Here is a 23,162-nt window from a genome sequence, read left to right on the forward strand (position 1 = left end):
GATTTTGAGCCACACCTTTTAAGTGCTTAGAGCTTATTCCTGGCTCTGTGCTCAGGGATCACTCCTGAGGACCATGTGGTGTGCTGGGGAATCAAACCTAGATCAGCCTGTATGCATGCCTTCTCCACTGTATTATCTCTCTAGCTGATGTGCAAACTTTTTTTATGGGTGGGGGTAGGGGTTAGTTTTGGGTCACCCCAGTGGTTCTGGGGATTGGAGGCTCCCAGTGTTGCTTGTGGACCATATATATATAGCGCTGGTACTTGGGATCAAACTAGTTCTCTTGTCTGCAAATCATGTGCTCAGTCTGTTGTGCTCTCTGTCTGACCTTTCCATTATATACTGATAAGGAACAAATGAAATATCTTAGGACACCTTATGTTTATATTATGAAAAAATTTTCTCCCGTTATTTTAAGACTTGATCAGAAATGCAGAGTCAGGGGCCGGAGAGATAAAACAGAGGGCAAATTACTTGCCTTATATGTGCGCGCGCGCACGCGCACACACACACACACACACACACCCATGTCCTCAGAAGTCACTCCTAAGCACAGAGCCTGGCATCGTCCTTGAGCACTGCCAGCTGTGCCTCAAACCACTCCCAGCAGTCCCTCCCCCAAACCAAAAAGATGCAGAGCCAGGATATGAGTTAGAATAATGGGCAGGAGGGATAGTACAGTGGAATGGGCACTTGCCTTGTGCACACAGCAGCACAGAGTCAGGAGTAAGTCCTGACCACTGCTTGGTGTAACCCAGACATACCACCCCCCCATCAAAAAACAAAGGCAGTTAAAATAAGCATCTCTCTGGTTGCATTATTTTTCCTAACTTGGCATATCTAGTGACAACCATGAAGCTGATTGACACAACTTCATACCTCGTAAGATCCCCTGGGCCAGGGGGAGAGCCCAAAGGGTTGGGGCTCATGCTTGAGAGAGCCCCAAGGGTTTTTTGTTTGTTTTTAAGAGAGCCCCATCACCTCATCTCAAGGAATGGTAGTGCCCCTCTAGCCTTGGTACCATTAGCTATTATGAACACCTCCCTCATCCCTCAAAATGGTGTGGATTTTTTTTCCTACTGAGTCTACAAACAATTTACCAAGCAATTGTTTTTAGACTGAGGAGCTTTCAAACATTACTCAGGGGGCCATCCCTGGTGATCCTCAGCCTGGCTGCAGAGACCTAAGGCTTCAGGGCTGCTTGCACCCCGTAATGCTGAGGGTCACCAGGGCGGTACTCATCTGGTGGGGGGGGACTCAGAGGTATGGGTATGTGGTGCCAAGATTTGAATTTGAGCACAAGCAAGGCCTGTGCTCCAGCCCTTTGGGCTTTCCCCTTGACTATCTGTCAAGAATGATTTGAAGGAATTTGCAAATCTTTGAAATCGGTTTTGAAAACGATGGGGCGGGGAGGGGGGTTGAAAATATTTTCCATAGAAAAATTGTTTTCTGTCATTTTATTTATTTATTTTGCTTTTTTGGGTCACACCCAGCGATGCTCAGAGGTTATTCCTGGCTCTTCAGTCAGGAATTCCTCCTGGCAGTGCTTGGGGGACCATATGGGATGCTGGAGATGGAACCCAGGTCGGCCGCGTGCAAGGCAAACGCCCTACCCGCTGTGCTATCGCTCCAGCCCCTTTTCTGTCATTTTAGAAATACAGATTTCAGTTACACTTTTATATAATGTCTGTATCTGAAGCATTCTTGTTTGTTTGTTTGTTTGCTTTTTATGAGACGTTACTGGTGCCTGCTCAAGGAAATCAGTGAACAACGGGAGGACAGTGCTACAGTACTTTTTGGGTCACACCTGGTGATGCACAGGAGTTACTCCTGGCTCTGCACTCAGGAATTACTCCTGGCGGTGCTCAGGGGACCACATGGGATGCTGGGACTCGAACCCGGGTTGGCCACATGCAAGGCAAATGCCCTACCCGCTGTGCTGTCGCTCCAGCCCCTATCTGAAGCATTCTTAAAAAGGATAGTTTATTTTTTTCTACTTTTAGAAATTAAAAGCAAAGGCTGGAGAGATAGTACAATGGGTAGCATTGCATGTGGCTAAGTGGAGTTCCATCCCTAGCACCTCATAAGGACCCCCCTGAGCCCTACCAGGAATAATTCCTGAGCTCTTCACTAGGAATAAGCCCTGAAGCATCACTGGATGTGGCCTTCAAACAAAAAATAACAACAGCAAAAAAAGAAGCTGTTAAAACAAAGCTGAAAGTAGGAACCAGAGTGATATTACAAGTACCTTACCTAGCTCTGTATTATCTCTCTGGCTCCAAGAACCAGTTTTCATAATGAGACTCACAAGTCTTTTACGGGGCATATCTGCAGATGAAATGAGATCAGGAGTATGAAACTCACAGCAAGACTGGGCAGAAGTAGAAGTAGGCAGGCGGAAACCGTTATTAGGTTCCTGCTTTGCTGGGTGTTGCTACTGTTGCTGATATTAGCTTGCTCTGGAGAAAGCCGATTGCTCACCAGTGTGGGAAAGGTTTGGAATATCTCTGGCAGTGAGGTTATCCGACCTGATTGGATTTCCTACATGGGTCAGGTGCTATTGGAAACAATATTTCCTGAACATCCTGGTTGAGAGCTTCCCTTTGTTGAAATCTAGTCTCTTCTCAGAGGCGGTAATAGAGGTTGTTTAGAATCAAAAAGTCTTTGCTTGGACTGGGGAGGGGGGAGTGCTTACCCAGCAGTGCTCACGACTTATTCCTGCACTGTGCTCAGGGATCACTCCTGGCTCAGGGATCACTTCTGGCAGTGCTTGGGGATTGTGCATATCTGCTGTCTCCCTGGGCTCAGACAGCCTTTATTTTAGGCAGTGCGGGGTGTGAGTGGAGGGGGGGCACACCTAGTGGTACTCAGGACTTACTCCTGGTTCTTTGCTCCAGGATCACTCCTGGTGGAGCTCAGGGGACCATTCAGGTTTTCGGGGATTGTACCTGGGTCAGCCATGTGCAAGGCAAAATGCCCTACCTGCTGGACTATCTCTCTGGCCTAAATAGTTTTTTTTCCTTTTAAATTGTTCTGATAGTATTCAGGGGCTGGAGGTTGACCTGAGGACCTTGTACAGGCCAGGAGTGTACTTTATCGCTTGAGCCACATTCCCATCCTGAAATAGTTGTTTTGTTTGTTGCGGGAGTGGGAGTGGGGGGGCATTTGGGATCACGGGCTCAGAGGCATTCTAGAGACACTTCTCCCAGCTCTGTGTTCCTGATGTGTTTCTGTGCTCCCAGTGTTCAGTGATGGGGGGGTGTCGCCATCAGCACTATCCCTAAAGTGCCTAGAGACCACCATCGCCGCATCCCACAGTGCTGGAGGTGGGGGGTTACAGTATTGTTCTTGGGGCAGAACTTAGGGCCATGTGCTTTCAAAGCATTTCCTTAGACCTTTACGCTGTCTCCCTAGTCCCTTAAGTGGTTGGTTTTTGGTTTGGGGGCCACACCTGGTAGCTCAGGTATCACTCCTAGTGGGGCTCAGGTGTACCATAGTGGGTGCTGGGGGGTTTTGTTTGTCCTTTGGGAGGCACACTTGGGGCTTGGGGTCTACTCCTGGCTCCACTGCGTGTGCTTGGGGGTTTCTCCTGACAGTGCTCTGGGGACTCAGGAATAGGCCCTGAGCTCCTCTAGGGGTGCGCCAAACTCCCCCAAACCTTCTCCATGTGGTGTGCGAGGGATCAAATATAGGGTTCCAGTATGTGAGGCACACTGTCTTGCCCTTTAAGCCACTCCTGGCCCCTCAGAGTGTGCCATTTTAGGTAAAAGGCCGGGGTGTTGAAATGACATTTCCCAGCAGTTGTTGAAACTCTTGGCGGGGGGGGGGGGGGGGTGAGGGGGAGGGACGGCACGGCAGACAGACTGGCCACACCTGACAATTCTCTGGAGCTGGAGCTCTGTGTTCTGCAGTGCTTGGGAAACCATATGTGATGCTAGGGGCTTGAACCTGGGTTACCTCCTCTAGTGTCTCTCCAGCCAGTGGAAACTCTGGCTTGGTGTTTGGTTGGACTTTTCCCTCTTTTCTCACTAGATTCCCAGGCAGTCAGTTTTAGAGATAACCTAAACTTAGAGACCAAATGGAACAAAATCAAATCCCCAAACCACTGACCCTGTTGATTCTGAGCTTGGCTGATCTCCCATTGGGACTTGTTTTATTTTGGGTCCACACCTGCTGTGCCCAGTGCTTATTACTGGCCCAGTGCTCAGGGTGGTACCAGGGATCGAACTGGGGTCAGTTGCTGGCCACTCAAGAGTCTTTTCCCCCCTGTGCTAGCTCTCGGGGCCCTCCCACTGAGGTTGGCCTCTGGATCATTGCGCCAGAAGGATTTTATTTTTCCCCTGTAGTGAGACATAATGCCAGCCTCACTGCGCCCTGTTTGTCAGTGGCAGTGGAAGCCATGCGGGACACTGTCACATTGATCAGCTAGGACAGGCTGTCCTTTGATGCAAGCGAGGCCTTGTTGCTGCAGTGCCCATGCCTCCTGTTGAATTAATCACTGCAGAATTCTTGGCTCTGACCTATAAAGGTAAGAGGGCCCTGCCTGGGAGAATCTCCAGAAACTGGGAGAGAAACGATGGCTATAAAACACCACGAGGCAGAGGAGAGGTCAGGTGGAAGTACAGCCCGGCCAGAATCACCTGATCGTCTTCGGGACTTTGCTCCTAGCCTTCTTCGTTGTAGTCATATTTCCTCTTGAAGCACGAGAGGCAGAAATAAAACCCAGGCAGTATTGCCTTATTGATCCAAAGGCGAGTGAGGTTCTTAACTTCCCTCTTTAACAGGTGCTGCGTTTGCTTCGAGCCCTTTTGTCTTCTAACTCTTTGGGGTCTTGGAGTGATGCGGGTCACAGGTCTTAGAAGAGACCAAAAAAGGTTTCAGGGACCGGAGGGAGAGTAGCAAGTCAGACAGGTGATGCACTGCCTTGCGGACTGCCAATGCTGGTGGGTCCTTAGCAATGCATTTGGGTCCCTGCATGCCACCAGGGTGCAGTCTATTGCACAGAGCTCCAAACTCCCCCACACCCTCCACCCAAGGAAAAAACAGTCTTCTATGGGGGGGAGGGGGGTCACACCCGGTGATGCACAGGGGTTACTCCTGGTGACTCTGAACTCAGGAATTACTCCTGGCATTGCTGGGGGACCATATGGGATGCTGGGAATTGAACCCGGGTTGGCTGCATGCACGGCAAACGCCCCACTCACTGTGCTATCGCTCCAGCCCCGAAAAAAAGTCTTTAGAATGCTGTTGATATCCGGACTATTGGACCAAGCCCATTCAAGCATCCTTCACTGGTGATTCTTGGCCAACCCAGGTTGTTGTTTCAGTTCCCAGTCCTGAGCATGTGCTTGGGTCCTGCAGTGCTGGGGTTTCTCCAGGCCTCCCTAACACTACTTGTGTGGGGGCTGGAGTGATAGTACAGCGGGGAGGGCATTTGCCTTGCACACGGCCCGACCCGGGTTCGATTCCCAGCATCCCATATGGTCCCCTGAGCATGGCCAGTAGTAATTCCTGAGTGCATGAACCAGGAGTAACCCCTGTGCATTGCTGGGTGTGACCCAAAAAGAAAAAAAAAATACACTCCCTAACACTACTTGTGTGGCCATGTGTTGCCCAGAGTCACTCCAGATTGGGTGCATTCTAGGTATGAGTCCTAATTGCTTTTTTGTTTTTGTTTTGGGGCCCCAGACAGCAGTGCACCGGGCTTGCTCTTGACCCTGTGCTCAGGAATCACTCCTGGCAATGCTGGGGGATCATACGGGGTGCCGGGGATCAAATCTGGGTTCGTGTGTGAGGCAAGCTCTTGGTCTGCAACTTTGGGTTTTTTTTTTTTTTGACTGGGGAGTGGGGGATTGGGACATACCCAGGGGGGCTCAGGAGCTGTTTGTGACTCTGCTGAGACAGGGGCCCTGGCAGTGTTCGGGGGACTCTGCAGTGCAGAACCAGCTGCTTGCACCGTAGCATCTTCCATCCTCCACAGCACTTTTCTCCTCTGAAAACAGGGTAGGTTCAGGGCATGGTAAGATTATTATTAGAAGGATTAAATGAGTTAACACCTGCCGAGCCTCTTGCACATGGTAGGAAGGCCCTGGAGAAGTGTTTACGCCATTTATGTCTCTCTCAGACTTCAGTTTGGTAAAGCGATTGCGAATGTCTCTTGAATTTTTTTTTTTTTCTTTTAAAGGGGGACAATTCGAGCCACAGACAGTTAGCAGTGCTCTGAGGCTGTGCCCGACTCCTGGGGCTACTCCGGGAACCCTGTTGTGCTTGGGATCAAATCCTGGTTCACCTTTTGCACAACAAATACCTTCACTGCTATACTATCTGCCCTGGGAGTGTCTTCCTGCCCTCCCCCCGCCCCAATTTTTCAGGCCACACTTGGCAGTGCTTGGGGTTGACTCCTGGCTCTGTGCTCAGGGATCACTCCTGGCAGGGCTCAGGGAACCCTGTCCGGTGCTGGGAAAGGAGCCCATATCGGCTGCATATAAGGCAAGCGCCCTCCCTGCTATCATCGCTTTAGCCCAAAAATGTCTCTTTGAATGGACGTGAAACGTGGCCCCTGGAATCCCTTCCCTTGCCATTCCTGAGGGCTGAGGGGCGCATTTATGAAATAGAGCAATAACCGTTGCTGTTCCTTGCTTTTTTTAGGTTGGTAGTGGGGATGATGCTGAGAAGAAAGCCCGTCCATCTTCATTTTTGTCCGGCATCCAGGTATCCTGCCCGCTATGCGACCAAGGCTTCCCGCCTACGAAGATCGAGCTGCACGCCATGTACTGCAATGGACTCGTGGAGCAGGAAACAGGTACGGACTAGGCGTTGAGGCACCAAGTGCTGCTATTTGCCTGCCCGCTGGTTTTTGTCACTTGTGGCAGTACAGTGCAAGAACCATGATGTGTCGCTCAGGACCTGTGATGCTGGGGGTCACTTGGGCCTCCCTGGCAATGCTCCAGGACCTCCAAGCACACCCAGTGATGCTCCGGGGATTGAATTGGGCCAGATGCATGCAAGGCAAAGGGCCCTAAGCTCTGTACTGACTCTCTGGCCCCTAAAATGGAGGTTCTTTCAGTCTGTGTATTTGCATTTTTCTCTGGTTAATTTTCTGTTTTTTTTTTTTTTTTTCATTTTGGGGGATTTTGGCCCATAGTTGTTGCTTGGGACTTACTCGTTCCAGGAAGTGCTCAGGGATCATTCCTGGTGGGACTTGGGAGACCATATGGGATGCTGGGGGTCGCACGTGGGCTGGCCACATGCTAGGCAAGCATGCTACTCTCAGTACTGTTGTTCCAGCCTCTACTTTTCAAGTTTCTTTGTTACGTGAACCTTAGGGAAAGGGGAAGGAAAAGAAAAAAATCTTCCACTTCTGAATGCTTCAACTTATTCTTGGCTCTCAGCTGGCCAAAAAATCAGGCAGTGGCTGTGGATGTCACATTTCATTGTATAAATAGATAAATACTGAGATGCCTGTGTGCTTGGAGGACTCAGTGCTGAAGCTGCCCATTTTAATTTTTCATTCAAAATAAGTCCCTCGCGGGGACTGGAGCCATAGTACAGCAGTTTGGGCACTTCCTTACATGTGGCCCACCTGAGTTCAATTCCTGGCACTCTGTATGGTCCCTTAAGCCCCGCCAAGAATGACCCCTGACTGGAGAGCCCAGAGTTAGCCCCAAGTATTACCTGGTGTGGCCCTCCAAAACAAGTCATTTGGTTTTGTTGGGTGGGTTTGGGACATTTTGGGTAGAAATCAGATCTAAAGACAACCCCTGGCAAGGGGACCCTGTGGGGTGGCAGGGATCGAAATCAGGATAGCGGTGTGCAAGACTAGCGCCCTACCCACTGTTCTGTCTCCCCAGCCCCAGGTTTTATAGTTTAAGAGTTCCTGGAAAGAAAGGCACTTGTTTTGTGTTTCCTTGTTGATTAAATAAGGATGTACTTTCCCTATCCTAAATGGAAAACGGAAACCACTTGTTTTTGAAACATAACTAGGTGTTCAACAGTGTCACTGACATCACTATGGCTTAATTCTTTAATTCCTTAGCATGAGTCAGACACTATTTCTGGAACCCAGGTCGACCGTATGCAAGTCAAGTGCCTTATCTGCTATACTGTCTCTCCAACCCTGCACTGCAGCATTTTAAGGGCCAGAGAGAGAGAGTACAGAAGTTAAGGCACTTAATTATCTGGCAGGCAGCCAACCCTGGTTTTGATCCTGGGGCTCCCTGCACACCACTAGGAGTGACCCCGAGCTGCCTCCAGATATGGCTCCTGTACTCCCCCGCCTTGCTCCCCCCCAAAAAAAAACAAAAAGGGAAAATAGGGGATGCTAAATCTGCTCATCACATTCCATCGAAGAAGCAGCATGAAGCATGAGGACCCTAGATGCGGTTTGAATCTGCCAGAGCGCTCTCGTTTGCCTTTTAGCAGTTAGTTCCCGAGCCCGAAGAAGTGCTGGGCGTTTGGTGGTCAGAGAAGAGATTCCATTCTGTCTCGCCCAGCACACTTCCCCCGGCAGGTGTCAAGGAGCCCAGTCGATGGCATGCCCGGCCTTGAGGGCCAGAGATAAATGAGTTGAAGAGGCTAAATGAGGCTCGGTGCCAGGGCGAGCTGGCCTTCCTGCGTCAGAATTATTGGCCGAGGAGCGGTATGGAATCGCTCCTTTGGCGTCTCCCAGTGCGCCCTCCACGGGCACGTTTGGGCGTCTCGGGAAGCTTCGGTATTTATTACCAGTAGGCGGTTTTCAAATGCTGCAGTACCTTCTTTTCAGTCTGTTCTGCCCGGCGGTGTAGGAGGGAGAGACTCACAGATCCAAGTCCTTGCTGTGGTGATGGATTCAGGCCTTTGTTTCAATTTTCTCACCGCCAGTTAGACGTGGGTCACCTTGAGCATGTTGATGAGCTGATAGTGTCAGGGTCAGGTGGGCCAGGTGATCAGAGAGGTACAACATTTCAGGGGAGTGAGGCATGGGATTGGAAGACTGGACATGAATTTATTCAGACTATGAGACTTTTATTGTTTTTTGGCAGGGATGAGGTGGTTGGGTCCATATCCGGTGGTGCTCCGGGCTTACTCCTAGCTCTGTGCTCAGAATCACTTTTGGCAGGAATCAGGGGATCCTCCGCAGTGCTTAGGATTGAACCGAACCATAGTGAACTGCGGGCAAGACAGGCATCTTAAGCACTGTCCTGTCTCTCTGGCCCCAGGTTTGTTGTATGTTGTATCTTTTTTTGGGGGGGGGGTCACACCTGGCAATGCACAGGGGTTACTCCTGGCTCTGCACTCAGGAATTACTCCTGGAGGTACTCAGGGAACCCTATGTGATGCTGGGAATTGAACCCAAGTCGGCCGCGTGCAAGGCAAACGCCTTACCTGCTGTGTTATTGCTCCAGCCCCTAGGTTCATTGTCTTGACTTAATTTCTGCAACAGCTAACCTTCCCCGTCTTCCCTGCCCAGTGGTAGTGATTCTATTTGTGACTGGAGATAGGCCATACCTTCAGTCTACTTTGAATATCTCCAGGTGTCCCCCCCACCTCCACCACCACCAAAAACGAAGTAAGGGTTTTGGAGAGAATATAGTGGGGAGGGCGCTTGCTTTGCACGCAGCTGACCCTAGTTCAATCCTCGCCACCCTTTATGATACCTGAGCCCCCACCAAGTGTGATCCCTGAGCAAAGAACCAGGAGTAAGCCCTGAGCATCACTTGGTGTGGCCCCAAACTCTGCCCCCATCCACCATAAAAAAAATTTCCTAGGGAAGAGAGAGTTCTCTTTGGGAGTAGGTAAATTGGGCTTATCATGAGGCCAGTGTCTGCAGGGATGGAGTTCAAGAGTACTTACTGGACTGAAGAAGGAGCATAGCGAGTAAGGGTCTTGCATGCAGCTGACCTGAGTTCTATCCCCGGTACCCCATGTGGTCCCTCAAGCAACCCTTTGTGCAAAGCCAGGAGTAAGGCCTGCACACAGACAGGTATAGCCCAAAAACCAAAAAAATAAAAAAAAATAAATAAAAAAAAACAGGGAGTGAGGACTTAACTCCCCTTGGGAGCCTCCAGCTCTCCCCTCTTCCAACCCCCCCCCCCAATCTGATCCTAGACATGCTTGGTTTGGCTGTGTAAAAGAAATAGTAATTAGAGTCATTTACATGAAGTGTCTCCCATTTATGCCTAGTTACCGTGCCGCACTATAACAATTATGCATATCATTAAATATGTGTCTGATTAACTTGGCTGTAAGTTTTATTTGATTATAATACTCCACACCGGTTAAGTTGCCTCCGTCGGCTCAGTTTCTTGCTCCCTGGCACCGCCATCAATTCACCCCTTGGGGGGGAAAAAACTTGTTTTCAGTGCATTGTTTGAGGGGAGAGGATTTGCTAAGCGAATCTCCGCGAGGACAAAGGCAGGTTGTGTTTGCATTGCTTTCTTCATGACTATTTTCATATTTTTACTTAAACACCAAGGAGGACTGAAGTGTCGCATTCACTCACTCAGTAAACCTTAAGTACCTCTTGCCTGTCAGATATAGTACCCAACATTACAGCGCCTCTTCTCAGGAACATTTTTATTTTGGTATGGGCTTGTGACAGCAAATAAATATGCAATAGGTCAAGGATAGGGGTGTGTGTGTGTGTGTGTGTGTGTGTGTGTGTGTGTGCGCGCGCGCACTTATTCCTGGCGGTGCTTTGGGATACCAGATGCAGTGCCGGGGTCAAAGTTTGGCCACATAGAGAGTGGTCAGTAATTTTGGGAGGGAGGGAAAGCAGAGAAAGGGATATTGGCTCAGAAAGCAGTGATTTAGGAGTTGGGGAGATAGTCCAGGGTTCAGGTGCTTTGCATGCAGCTGACCCCAGTTTGACAGTATAGTCCCCTGAGTAGCACCAGGAGTAAACTCTGAGGACAGAGCTGGGAGGAACCCATCCCTAAGCACTGCCAGGTGTGGCCCCCAAACCAAAAATGAAAACAAAGGTTAAAAAAAGAAAAGGCAATTTAAAATAGCTTGGGGCTGGAGCAGTAGCACAGCGCGTAGGGCATTTGCCTTGCACGCGGCTGATCCGTGTTCGATTCCCAGCATCCCATATGGTCCCCTGAGTGCAGAGCCAGGAGTAACCCCTGTGCATTGCCAGGTGTGACCCCAAAAAGCAAAAATAAATAAAATAGCTTGCCTTGCATGTAGCCAACCCTTGTTCCATCCCCGACACTGCATATGGTCACCTGCATTCTGCCAGGAGTGATCCCTGAGCATTGCTGGGTGTGGCCCCCAAACCCCAAGATATTATAAATAGAAAAATAATCAAATAGGGAAGAGCCCAGTGGAAAGGTGACGGTGAGCAGAGCCCCAGGGGATGTGAGGTGGTGGCACAGAGGGTTTGGGGGTGGAAAGGAGAACGCTGGCGGTCAGGAATAGGAAGTGCAGAGACTCGGAGAAGTGAAGAGACAGACTTGGTGTGAATGAGGGGTTGGGGGAGTACGGCATGGCTGGTGTGTGGAGGAAGTGCAGGAGAGGACCATTGAGGCCAGAAGGGGTCACTGGCAGAAGGACAAGCAAGCCGACCGGGACCCTAGAGCTCTGAGGCCCCTGCGAGGATGTAAACCGTTGCTTTGAGCAGCGGTGGTCCATCGGAGAGTTTTGAGCAAAGCATGAATTGATATTTGAGGAAAGGATCAAGCTTGCTGCAGCGGGAATAGATCCTTGCGGGTGGGGCGGGGGGGACAAGGGTGGAAGCTGGGAGACCAGCCAGCATTCTATTTTTGGCAAGATGACCGAGTGGGAGAGGCAGACTTCGGTGCTAGGCCCATCTGTGCTTAAATTCCAGCTGCAATCCTTGTCAGGCTGGGTAACGCTGGACAAATGACCCGACCTCTGAGCACGTCAGGTGCCTCATTTGTAATATTAGCCCGACATCCTCTGGATTGCCAGAGAAACAGAGCTGCTTCTGTGAAGCACCGAGCGCCGGGTCTAGCGCACGGCGGGCATGCAATCCATTTCAATAAATGGTAGCCGCTGTTATTATGGAACATTCTTTCTGCCTGGCTAAGTCTCTCTGGGGTCCAGGTTTCTGTGTGCTGATACATAAGGGAGAAGCTGCCCCCCCCCCCCCCCCCAAGTCGAGGCCAGGGAAAGACAGATTGGCTCACGGGAGTGCAAGGGGAAAAATCGCAGGGAAGGGGCTGGAGAGTTAATGCAGAGGGTAAGATAACTTGCCTTGTAAGCAGCCAGTTCTATCCCCAGCACCATATAGGGACTCTCAAGCATCACCAGGAGTGATTCCTGAGCAAAGCGAGGAGTAAGCCTTGAGTACCACTGGATGTGGCCCAGACCCTCAGCCCATCACACACACTCATGTCAAATGATGGGGAATCCAGAGGAGAGTTATGGAAGCAAAGCCTCCACAGTTGGTGCTCTGGGCCTAGATCTGTGCATCTGAGTCAGAATTTTGCGGGGAGTGGAGTTTCTCTTCACAGATCTCTCCGGGAAAGTAGTGGTTGGCGAGCGGGTGGGTGGCGGTAAAGAATCCCTGCTAGAGATTTGCCTGTCAGCTAACGGAGAGGGACTAAGGCCGGGAATAGATTTGACTCAAGTTGCTTAGCCAAAATCTAAGCTCAGAACATCTTTAAAGTGAAACTTCTCTCCGAAATTAGACCCAGTTGACTTTCTTTGTGGCAGAACCTAGATTTGCCATACCTGATTTTCTGGCGCAGACCCTAATATCTCGTGTGGTAGGGAAGATGGGACATGCACATGAAGACCGATGGTACCAAGTCAAAACCACCAAGACAACGTGCAGCCACAGTTTCTTGGGGATGTGGCAGAAATGTGAGTAGAGATTGATGGGGAAGAGCAGGAAGATGCCAGAAAAACCATGGATCCATTACATATTGAATTTTGAATTCATTTGTGGTCATTGCACATTCCTATTTGTTTGTTTGGGGGGTTTTGGCCACACCTGGTGATGCTCAGGGCCTTCTTCTGGCTCTGTGCCCAGAGTCACTTCTGGTGGTATTCAGGGCACCCTGTGTGCTGTCTGGGATCAAACCAGAAGGAGCCGCATGCAGTGAAGTGCCTTCACCACCACCCCCCCCAAACTATCCCACCCATCGTCGCACACTCAGAAACCTTTCACTCTGACCAACTGTTTCAACGCCACCCCCTCTGCAGTGACTGGAAAGTTGCACGCCCCCCAGTTTAAAATAAAATCATTTATTTGGCAAGTGTTGGAAATAGGATTCAAGTCACCCTATGCATTAAGGGTCAGAGAGATAGCAGAGGGGCTGGCCTTGCACGCAGCCACCCCAGGTGTGATCCCTAGCACCACAGAGAGCCCTGCCAGGAGTGATCCCTGAGCACAGAGCCTTGAGCACAGCCAGGGTACAATGCAAAAATCAAAGTGGGGGAGGGGAGAGAGAGAGAGAGAGGGGTCAGTTTGCCAGTCATTGGAAAGTCAGCCTCAGACAGGGCGTTTGGAACGCAGTGATGCTTCGCTCCATCTTCAGACTCCACTTGTGTCTCTGTGGCAGATAGATTCTTTGCAAGGGGGCCAAGATCTGCCAGCAGCCTTAGGCACACTGCCTTTATTGAAAGGAGCTGTCTCCTGAGACTCTAAATCTGTCAAGAGCGAGACAAGCTGTGTTTGACTGCATAGTCCACTGCGGGGGATAGGGGGGTCCTCTCCTCAGCACACGAGGGGGTCTCCCTCGGCAGGCAGGACAACCGAGCACATGGTAAGTGTCTGGCCAACATTTCCTCCCACCGTGGTACCAAAACCCACCCTGACTGCGGGGGTTCACACAGAGAGGTTCTTTCCTTCTCGGAGAAGAGGTTCTTTTCTTCTCGGAAAAGCTGCTCTATGGTGTAGCAAGAACTGGGGGTTTTCCCTTCAGGAGGCTTTTCTTGTTGGGCACGACCTACAGTTGGTGGCTTCTGGTCCCGTGGTTTCAGGGTGGCCACCACATCGCAAGAGTTCATGGCTGTGTTTTGCGCCAGGAAGGAAAGAGGGAATTGGGTGTAGGTCCATTGTTGGGATCGGGGAGTGGGGTTGGGTCCCATCCGGCGGTGCTGGGGGTGGGGTCCAGGTGCTGGGGATTAAACCAGAGTTGGCCTCATGGAGGAGAAGTTCCTTACCCCCTTGTTCACTTCCTCTGGCCCCTCCCTATAGGTCCTAACGACTTCACTCTCAAAATTCATTCTTAACATCTCATGGAATCGAGTTTAGCCACAGTTATGGGTATTAGGTGGTAAACTTAGTGTTTGAACCTTTCGTGTGTTCCCCTACTTCTTGGTGTTTCAAAAATAATAACATTTCCAAAGTCACGCACTCATTGCTTTGTACAGTGATTCCACTTATCAGAGAGGCTCACGTGCTGCTGCCAAGTGAAGTGTGGTGCTAGTGCTGGGGGTGTCTGGGGGGGAAGGGATGTGACACAGAGCTCCCTAGGACCTCAAAATTATATCTGACCATTCTGGTCCAGGGCAGGACTTGGACTGACGGGAGAAAGCGCTAATAGAGGCATAGAGGAGGAAGGGATTCCTTCCGACAGAGTAGAGATATCTATATATTTTGCTGGGCTTGGCAGTGGTGGGGGTGTCTTCTGTACTATACCCAGCAGTACTCAGGAGCTCGTCCTGGCTCTGTGCTCATGAGTGACCCCTGGTAGTACCGAGGGAACAATTGGCATTGCCATTGGCAGTGGTGCTGATCCAACTGGTGATCCAGTTGGATTTAGCTGTATGGAAGGCAAGTGCTATCTTTCTGGCCCAAGAAGAGAGTCATTATTTTTATTTTGTTTTGTTTTCCCTTTCCACTTTATTTTGGGGGCTAGTCCCTGCAGTGTTTAGTTAGGGCTTACTTTCGTGATTCAAGGCGCTCCTTGTGGTGCTCAAAGGACCCTGTGGGGTGCTAGGAATAGAACTGGGGTCAGCCACATGCAAGGCAAGCACCTTACCCCTTGCGTTATCTCACCAGCCCATGGTTTTTATTTAAGTGTTCCCCTTACATCACAGGGGTTTTTCACCTTTCCCCCCCCCTTTCTATTAAAGACATGCATCTAAAATAGCAGTGAGCCTTGACAAAATTGCTTGAATTTGAGAGTTATTTTATAAAATTGGACTACTAAAAGTGGAGTGGTGCGATGATATGCCTGAAGTTTTCAGATGGCTTTCTGGAAAGGTCAGACTCTGAAATTCTCCGCCGTCGCCTCCGACAGCGTTCCTGTCATCACATCAGGCCAAACACTGAAGAATCTTCTTTAATAAATGGCAGAATATGGCTGGGGATGTGGCTTGGTGATTGGGTCCTCAATGTTGTCGTTTGTCCCCTGAGCATGACTGAGGTACACCCTTGGTGACCTCCGAGTACCACCTAAGATGACCCTGGTAACAGATTTTTTTTTTTTTAATCTTGGCACTTGTTTGGTAGGTGGAAAGTGACATTTCATTCCACCCTCTTCTTTGATGCTGATTTTTCTTTCTGTTTTTCAAAACAGCTAACCTGGGGACCTTGCATGTGGCTGACCCCGGTTGGATTCTCCAGCATCATCTGTATGGGGTTCCTCAAGCACCGCCAGGAGTGATCCCTGAGCACTTACTTGTGGAACCCCCAAACAAACAAAATTTAAAAGTTGTACTTTATTTGATTAGTTTTTACATTTGAGATGTCCTGGACAGTACTCAGGAGGCCTAGTGGCCTCACTAGCTGTTCTTGGCTAACTGGGCCAGTGGTTTAATGTAAGACCCAAGGATACAATGCTGTCAGGAATAGTTGGGCCACCCCGGCATAGCTGGAGGGCTTGAGATCGTACCCAGCAATGGTCAGTGTCCATGGTTCCAGGAATGGGAGCTGGGTCAGGGACATATTAGACATGCATCGCATAACACCCGTACTGTCTCCTTGTCCCTAATTTGTGTTTCTTTTTAGATTGTCCTCTGGGCCCAGAGAGAGATCATCATGTTTTACATACAAGAGACCCAGCTTCCATCCCTGGTGCTACATGGACCCCTGAGCAGTGCTGGGAGCAAAGATTAGCCCTGAGCACTGCCTAGTGTGGCCCTTTATTTTTTTTTAATCTCTTAAGAATTATTCTCTGAGCTTTGTCCAGGTATCTCTGAGGTTCTAAGTTAATTTTCTTAGCTGTTATATAAATGACTTATGATTTACCTTTAGCGTCAAAGGTGCTTTCTGGGTGTTTCCACTCCCTGTTCCAGCAAATATGCAGACTGATCCTCCTGGACAACAGTCCCCTTCTTAGGTAACCAGGGGCAAAACTTTCTTTCTAGAAGCAGAAGAAGTGCCAGCCCTGCCGGAAGATCTGATTGCTGCGAACAGCAAGGGCATAGAGGCTGGGAAAGGGATCTTGGCGTGTGGGCAGACTGAAGAGGGACAGCAAGAAGGGGAAGGAATGTCTCGGTGGGAGGGAGCAATAGCACAGTGGAGGAGGTGTTTGCCTTGCACACGGCTAGGAAAATCTCTGGCATCCCATAGGGTCCCCTGAGACCCACTAGGAGTGATTTCTGAGTGAAGATCCAGGAGTAAATCCTGGTGGGGGGGCGGGGTGGTAAGGGAGGGAGCAAGTGCTTTTTTCTTCCAGGGTTAGGATTCTGCCCACCCACTTGCCAGGCTCCCCCTCATTTATTAAGAGGAGCAAGATGGTAGACTGGGAATACTTGTGAGTGGTGGCTCATGTATGAGACCCCAGGTTCGACCCCTTGGTGCCACACACACACACACACACACACACACACATACACGCTTTTGAGTAGAGCCGGCTTGAGATCTTTCTTCTCTCAGTCTCTCATGTTTATTGTAGCCTTCTTTGTAATCGGCAAGTCCTAGAAACAGTCGATGTCTTTATGATGGATGAATAGATAAAATGTGGTATCTAGACACAGTGGGATATTATCATTCCAACAAAAAGAAGAAGAAAATGTCATTCGCGACATGGATGGATCTTGAGGGCATTATGCTAAGTGAAGTACGTCAGCCAGAGAAAGACAAATACTGTAGGATCCCATTTATTTGTGGCATCTGGAAAAGACCCAGACATACAAAGCACAGATTGATGCTTGCCAGAGATGTGAGGTGAGGGATAGGTAAACTCCCAGTTATGAAATAAATAAGTTCCAGGGATATAATGGACGGCCTGCGGGCTGGCGTTCATCACATGGTGTAGTGAGCAGATTTGAAAGTTGCCAAGAGAAAAGATTTTCGAAGTTCTCAACAGAAGGAAAGAAACTGAAAACTATTTGAAATGGGGGGGAAAGAGGGCGATGATGATGGAGGGCAGTGGTGATGGATGTCAACTAAACTTCTGTGGTGATCATTTCTCTGCGCACGCACACACATACACATACATACACATATGTACATATACACACACATCAAGAGAGGGGTGTGTGTGTGTGTGTGTGTGTGTGTGTGTGTGTATTTCTACCTACACACCAAATAGTGGCATGGGTCTGTTGTATTGACTCAGTAAAACGGGCACAAAAGACAGAAGCAAAGGCAAAGGGGTGTTTGTGGACCTAGCTGTTCCCTCGGTTCCTCCTTGAGGCATGTTCGTCTTCGGTTCTGCCTGGAGTTTGCTGCCACAGTGCTGACCCGGCAAGGGCAGTGAGACTTAGCCCGGCCAGCTCAGAGACCACTTCCTCCACACCACATGCGCTCAGCCGCATGGCCTGCACTCTCTGGTAGTCAGCGTTGCAGCCACATGCTGCCTCTCTTCTTCTATCGTGGGAATGTCTCTGTTTGGCGGGGGCCACACTTGATGCTACTCAGAAACCATTTCCAGCGCTGTGCTCGAGTGGCCCCTGGCAGTGCTTGGAGGGACCGGGTATGGTGCCAGGGATAGAATCAGGATTGGCTGCTGCGAGGTAATTGCCTGAATCCCTGTGCTATTTAGTCTCAGGCACTTTCTAGACAACTTTTTTTTCAAACTCTAGAATCTTTATCATGGCACCTCCATGATAGGCGTTAAAGAGTTTTCTGGAAGCTGCACGTGGCAAAGGGTGGTCTGGCTAATTCTGTGTCTGCTTGTTTCCTGGGTGTCTTTAGTCTCCTCTCTTTTCTATCCCTCTGCATGCACTCTCCCCTCCCCCCTGCTTCTCTCTCTCCTTTCTCTCTTTGTCTCTGTCCCTCGGATTTGCAGTTCCAGGCATGGAACCTCTGACCTTCCATGCATAGGCAGTTAACTACCACTGAGCTGCCTCTCCACCCCACCCTTCATCATTTTTGCTCTTAACTATATTTTGTCTGGGCTCCTTTCACCCTTCTTCCTGCCTTGCCGCCGAAACGCCAGGTCTCGACTCAATTTAGTGGTGTTCTTCTGCCAGGTGGGCGGATTCCTACCTTGAGACATAAAATAGCTCTTATTAACACCTGAGCCAATTGCCAAAGCACTCCGCGTCGCACCGCGGAAGGGATCTTCACAGCTCAGAACCACTTTGGAGAGGGAGCGAGTCACACTTTGCAATTCAGGCAGCGCGAGCTCGCATTTTTAGAAAGTTCATGAATTAAGATTAGATTAGTCATCTCCATTAGCACTATCTCAGCGCCACCATCAGGACTAACTCCAGCTCATGAACTTAAGGGAGGTAGGGCGGGGACCTCCTTTTCACCCCAAGATGCTGGTCCTTGTCCAGCTTGGAACGCTGACAGATACCACATGACACCAGAACTAGCTTTCTCCGTTTTGACATTTGGGTTACCCTCCACCCGACACAGCTGGTTGGGGAGAAGATGAAGCATCAACGCCTTGGTCAGTTTTAGGAAGGCAAAAAAAGAAGAATCTTTACCCTCCCCATCCCAGGAATTTAAAATCTGTTTTCATAGAGTTGACATGATCAGCTTTTCAGTGACCTGAAACTAACCCATTGGATGATTTCATAGCATTTTCTGGAGAAGAGCGTTTGGTTTGGTATGGTTGGTTTGAGGGACCATACCTGGTGATGGTGGGGCTATACCTGACTCTCCTCTCTGGAATCTCTCTGGGCAGTGCTGGGGAGTCATATGTGGGGTGAGGGATCAGCAGTATGCAAAATAATTGTCTTACCCCAACACTTTGGCTCAGAAAACAATGTGAAAGGGACAAAAAATTGCCTTGGTAAAATCATGTGTGCAAAATGGACGGACCCAATAAGCCTTCCGAATTGCTATTGGGTTAATTGATTATTAATTCTGGTAGAATTACCATGAAGACTGACCATACACAGATGAACTTGTTACTAAGGGGTGTTTGAAGGGCCTTAGGAAGCACTTGGTAAGAAGTATTGCTTTTCTTCTAAGTAAAAGGATTTAATTTGACAGATCTTTATGAATTTTACCTAGCATTAACCAACAGTTTCTACAGTTTATAAGTCCCTGCTGTCTGCTTGGGGACTAGAGAGATAGTACCTAGGGTAGGGTACCTGCCTTGCTTGCAGTCAACCGGTCTTTGATACCTGGCACCCCCTTTTGGTCTCCTGGGCCCCATCAGGAATGATCCCTGAGCTCAGATCCAGGAGTAATTCCTAAGTGTACCCCCCCTCCCATTTTTGTTTTTAATTAAGCCAAGAACTCTCCTTGGTGTATGGTCTGTTTTCATTCTCACCAGTCTTTTGAAGCAGCTTGTATTTCATTTGTTTGTTAGCCTACGCCCTTCTGTGTGCTGGTGTCACTAGCAGTGGTGCTGGGATTACCAGAGGATGCTGGGGATCAAACCCAGGGTTCCCAGGTATAAAGCCTGTGCTCTAGCCCTTTGGGCAACCTCCTCAGCTTGGTGACTCCACTTCAATGGAAGAAACTGTGGCTTGACAGGAAACTAATGGACCTAAGATCCAAACCTGGAGAGCTGAGCTGACCACCAGTAAAAAAAATGTAGTTTGATTCAGGGCCCGGGGAACTAACACCGGAGTTTAGAGCTCCTGCCTTGCTAGCATCTGATCATGATTCCAAATCCCTGGTGCCCCACACATGCTGGCTACAGTCCGGGCAGCTCTGCCTTCTGTGATCCCTGCCCTGCAAGCCATTTCTAATGTCCTAAAGCCAAGTGTGCGTAAACATTACAAAAGCGGTGCAAGCATTTGTGTGAGCCCTGCAGTGACCTCCCCAGTCCCCCACTGGACACCACAGCTATAAACAGTGTCCCTCAACTAAAAGGATCATCTCCCCTGAGCCTGTGTGCAAGTACCACAAGCCTCTAACGGGGTGCAGTTCTCCGTGAGTACTAGGTGCTCATATGGGCCTCAGGCAAGCACCCAGCCAGATATGTACAGACCTCCTGCTCATTACAGCATTAGCTATGCAGGATGCAGGCTGAGGGGAAAAAATACATTCCCAAGAGGACTGGAGAGATAGTATAGCAGAGAAAGCGCTTGCCTTACATGCAGTAGATCTGGACTCAGCCCCACACTTTAAAGGGTCCTCTGAGCACAGAGCCAGGAGTAAGGCTTAAACATGGCTGGGTGTGGCTTCAAAACACGAAAACATATTTATCCCCAAGATTGCCAAACCAGTGGCCAGAATGATAGGGTAGGGTGTTTGCCCTGCAGCAGCAGACCCAGGTTTGATCCCCGGCATCCCATATGGTACCCCAAGCACCACCAGGAGTAATTTCTGCGTGCAGAGCCAGGAGGATCCCCTGAACATCACTGGGTATGACCCAATACCCCAAAAATGTATGTATGCCCTAACCGGTTTTACATGACCCATCTGGATTCAAATTCCAGCACCCCATCGGGTTCCCCTGAGCACTGAGCCCCAGGAGTAAGCCCTGAGTACTGCCAGGTGTGGCCCCCAAACACTACCACCAAAAGATTGTTTTGAGACCTGTTGGGTTGAGACAGTAACAAGACTGTCATTTTATGAGTCGAGGCATCTCCTCAGGAAGGGGTACCTCTAGGTTGTTTATCAACTTTGGTTCTTAAATTAGATGATTCTGTTTTCATATTTGTTCAGTTGTGCTCGTCACGTGATCAAATGTTTTCAAGAGCTCATGCATTTCTGTTCTGTTCCCATCATCCCTTTTGCTCTCTGAGGGGTCACAGTCCAGCAGGCATTAGTGGAAGGCAGAGATGTAGAGCTGTCTTTCCACAGGAAACAGTGTTGTAGTTATACAGGCTTGGATTCTATTGCCATTAGTGATTCTGTTTGGAGGGTAGTTGATTGGGCCACACCGGGGGTGCTCAAAATTTACTCCTGGCTCTGTGCTCCGGGATCACTCCTTATTATGCTCCTAAACCATATGTGATGCCTGAGATCAGAGCAGTGTTGGCTGCATTTAGCTGCTTGCAAGGCATGCGCCTTTCTTGCTTTTCACTCTCTCTCTCTGGCCCCAAACATTTTTTTTTTCAATTACAAAAGTGTTATTTGCTTGTTGGAAAAAAATTGGCAGTATGGAAAAATAATCATCCACGACTAATCAGTCCTAACCCAACTTCTCCGCTGCCAATTACAGTTAATATTTTGGTTTATTTCCTTTCAGTCTTAATTTTGAATTTGTCTCTATTTTGGCATAGTATTTCATCATACATTTGAACATGGGGCTGTTTAAATTTTCATTGTTATAAATAATGCTTTGATGAAATATCTTTGTCTCCCCTCTCATCTAATTCACATGATTCCTCAGAGTCGATTCCCACAGAAGATTTGTGCATCCAAAGAAATGAATTCTTTTTAAGAATCTAGATGTAGATTGTCAAATTGCTTAAGTAAAAATTCTAGCCCTTAAAGAAAAAGATTGAACTATAAATATTGTAATAAGTATTAGCAGGACCCAGAGACGGAACTGTTTCTCTAAGACCTATAAATTATTCAATCCGTCATAGATTAAGGGATTTTGTTCATAAAAGTGTAATAGTTCTAGGACTCAAGAAATTGTACAAGGGTCAAGGCACTTGCCTCAAACTTGGCCGTTCAGCCCCCAGCACTGCATAGGGTCCTCCAAGCACTGCCAGGAGTGACCCCTGAGCATAAAGCCAGGAGTAGACCAAATGCAACATCAGCAAAAATATAGCACACACATTTAATTATCGAATCTAAATAAGAATTCTATTGGGTGGGTAAAAAAAAAATTGTGTGGGGCCAGAGCAGTAGTACAGCTCTTGCCAGGTATGATCTCTGAAGCAGATCCAGGGTTAATCTCTGTGCGCTGCCAAATGTGGCCCAACCCAACCCCACCGCCTCCATGGCCCCCTCCAAAACAGGTATAGTTAAGGCTAGAGAGTTACAACAGGGTTAAGGCGCTTGCCTTGCACAAAGTCACCCCCAATTCCATCCCTGGCACCCCATAAGGTTCCCCGAGCACTGCCAGAAGAGATTCCTGAATCCAGAGTTAGGAGTAAATCCTGAGCACCTCCAGGTGTGGCCCAAACCCACTGCCCAGACCCCCCCCCCATCACCAAAATTATATAAGGGTTCGTCTTAGGAGTGACTCGCCCCTTTAGCCTTGCAGTGGGCACACAAAGGAGAACGTTTTTTGAGCACCTTGGTCTTCACAGGAAAAGTGCTAAGCAGACGAGCTGTGCTTCTCTGATAAAGGCAGGGACTAACTCCAGCCTCACGGAAGGCGCCACTCAAGAGCTCAGCCTTGGAGTGGATCTTGAGAAAGCAGCCTGAGCTCGGAACGTGGAAGGAAATTGCTACACTGTGCGGAGGACCAAGGCAGCCTCTTTACGGCAAAGAGGGCGGCTCGGTACTGCCAACAGGCTTGGCAGCAATGTCCCCGCCTGGAGCTTCAAGGACTAAGGCCTCAGTGATTTTTTTTTCCTTATTCGCTTCTCAATGTAGTGGACCCTCTGGATCCTGGCCCCTGAGGGCTGTTAATAGAAGTGCTCTGTGGCGGGCTGGAGAGAGTACATGGGGAAAGACGGACCCCGCAGAGTCGGAGTAAGCCCAAGCACCACTGTGTTGGCCATTACTCCCAACAGCGGTGCTCAGGGGACCAGGTGGTGCTGGGAATCCAAGCTTGTGCTGCAGTACTTTGAGCTATCTTTGAGGCCCATATAGCATGGGTTTTCTTGTTGTTTGGGTTTTCCAGCCATATCCAGTGGTGCTCAGGACTTATCCTGTGGCTGTGTGGTCAGTTCTTCCCAGTGCCAGTGGCGGGTGGTGGCCACACAATCCTGTCTCTCCAGCCCACATAGAGTTTTTGAGTTAGAAATTATTTTGAGGGGCTGGAGAGATAGCACAGCAGGTAGGGCGT

At 49.3% G+C, this 23,162-nt stretch overlaps 1 protein-coding gene across 1 annotated transcript in view; it reads left to right on the forward strand.

Annotated features, from left to right (window-relative positions):
• Positions 1-23,162, forward strand: part of UIMC1 (ubiquitin interaction motif containing 1) — a 74,146-nt gene that overhangs the window by 38,908 nt on the left and 12,076 nt on the right. The window contains exon 9 of the mRNA XM_056113143.1: positions 6,649-6,802. Within this exon, the coding sequence (XP_055969118.1) occupies positions 6,649-6,802 (154 nt within the window). The remainder of the gene's footprint in view (positions 1-6,648; positions 6,803-23,162) is intronic.

This window comes from Sorex fumeus, unplaced genomic scaffold, assembly GCF_029834395.1.
Source record: "Sorex fumeus unplaced genomic scaffold, SorFum_2.1 ptg000019l, whole genome shotgun sequence".
In the NCBI taxonomy this organism is placed as follows: Eukaryota; Metazoa; Chordata; class Mammalia; order Eulipotyphla; family Soricidae; genus Sorex; species Sorex fumeus.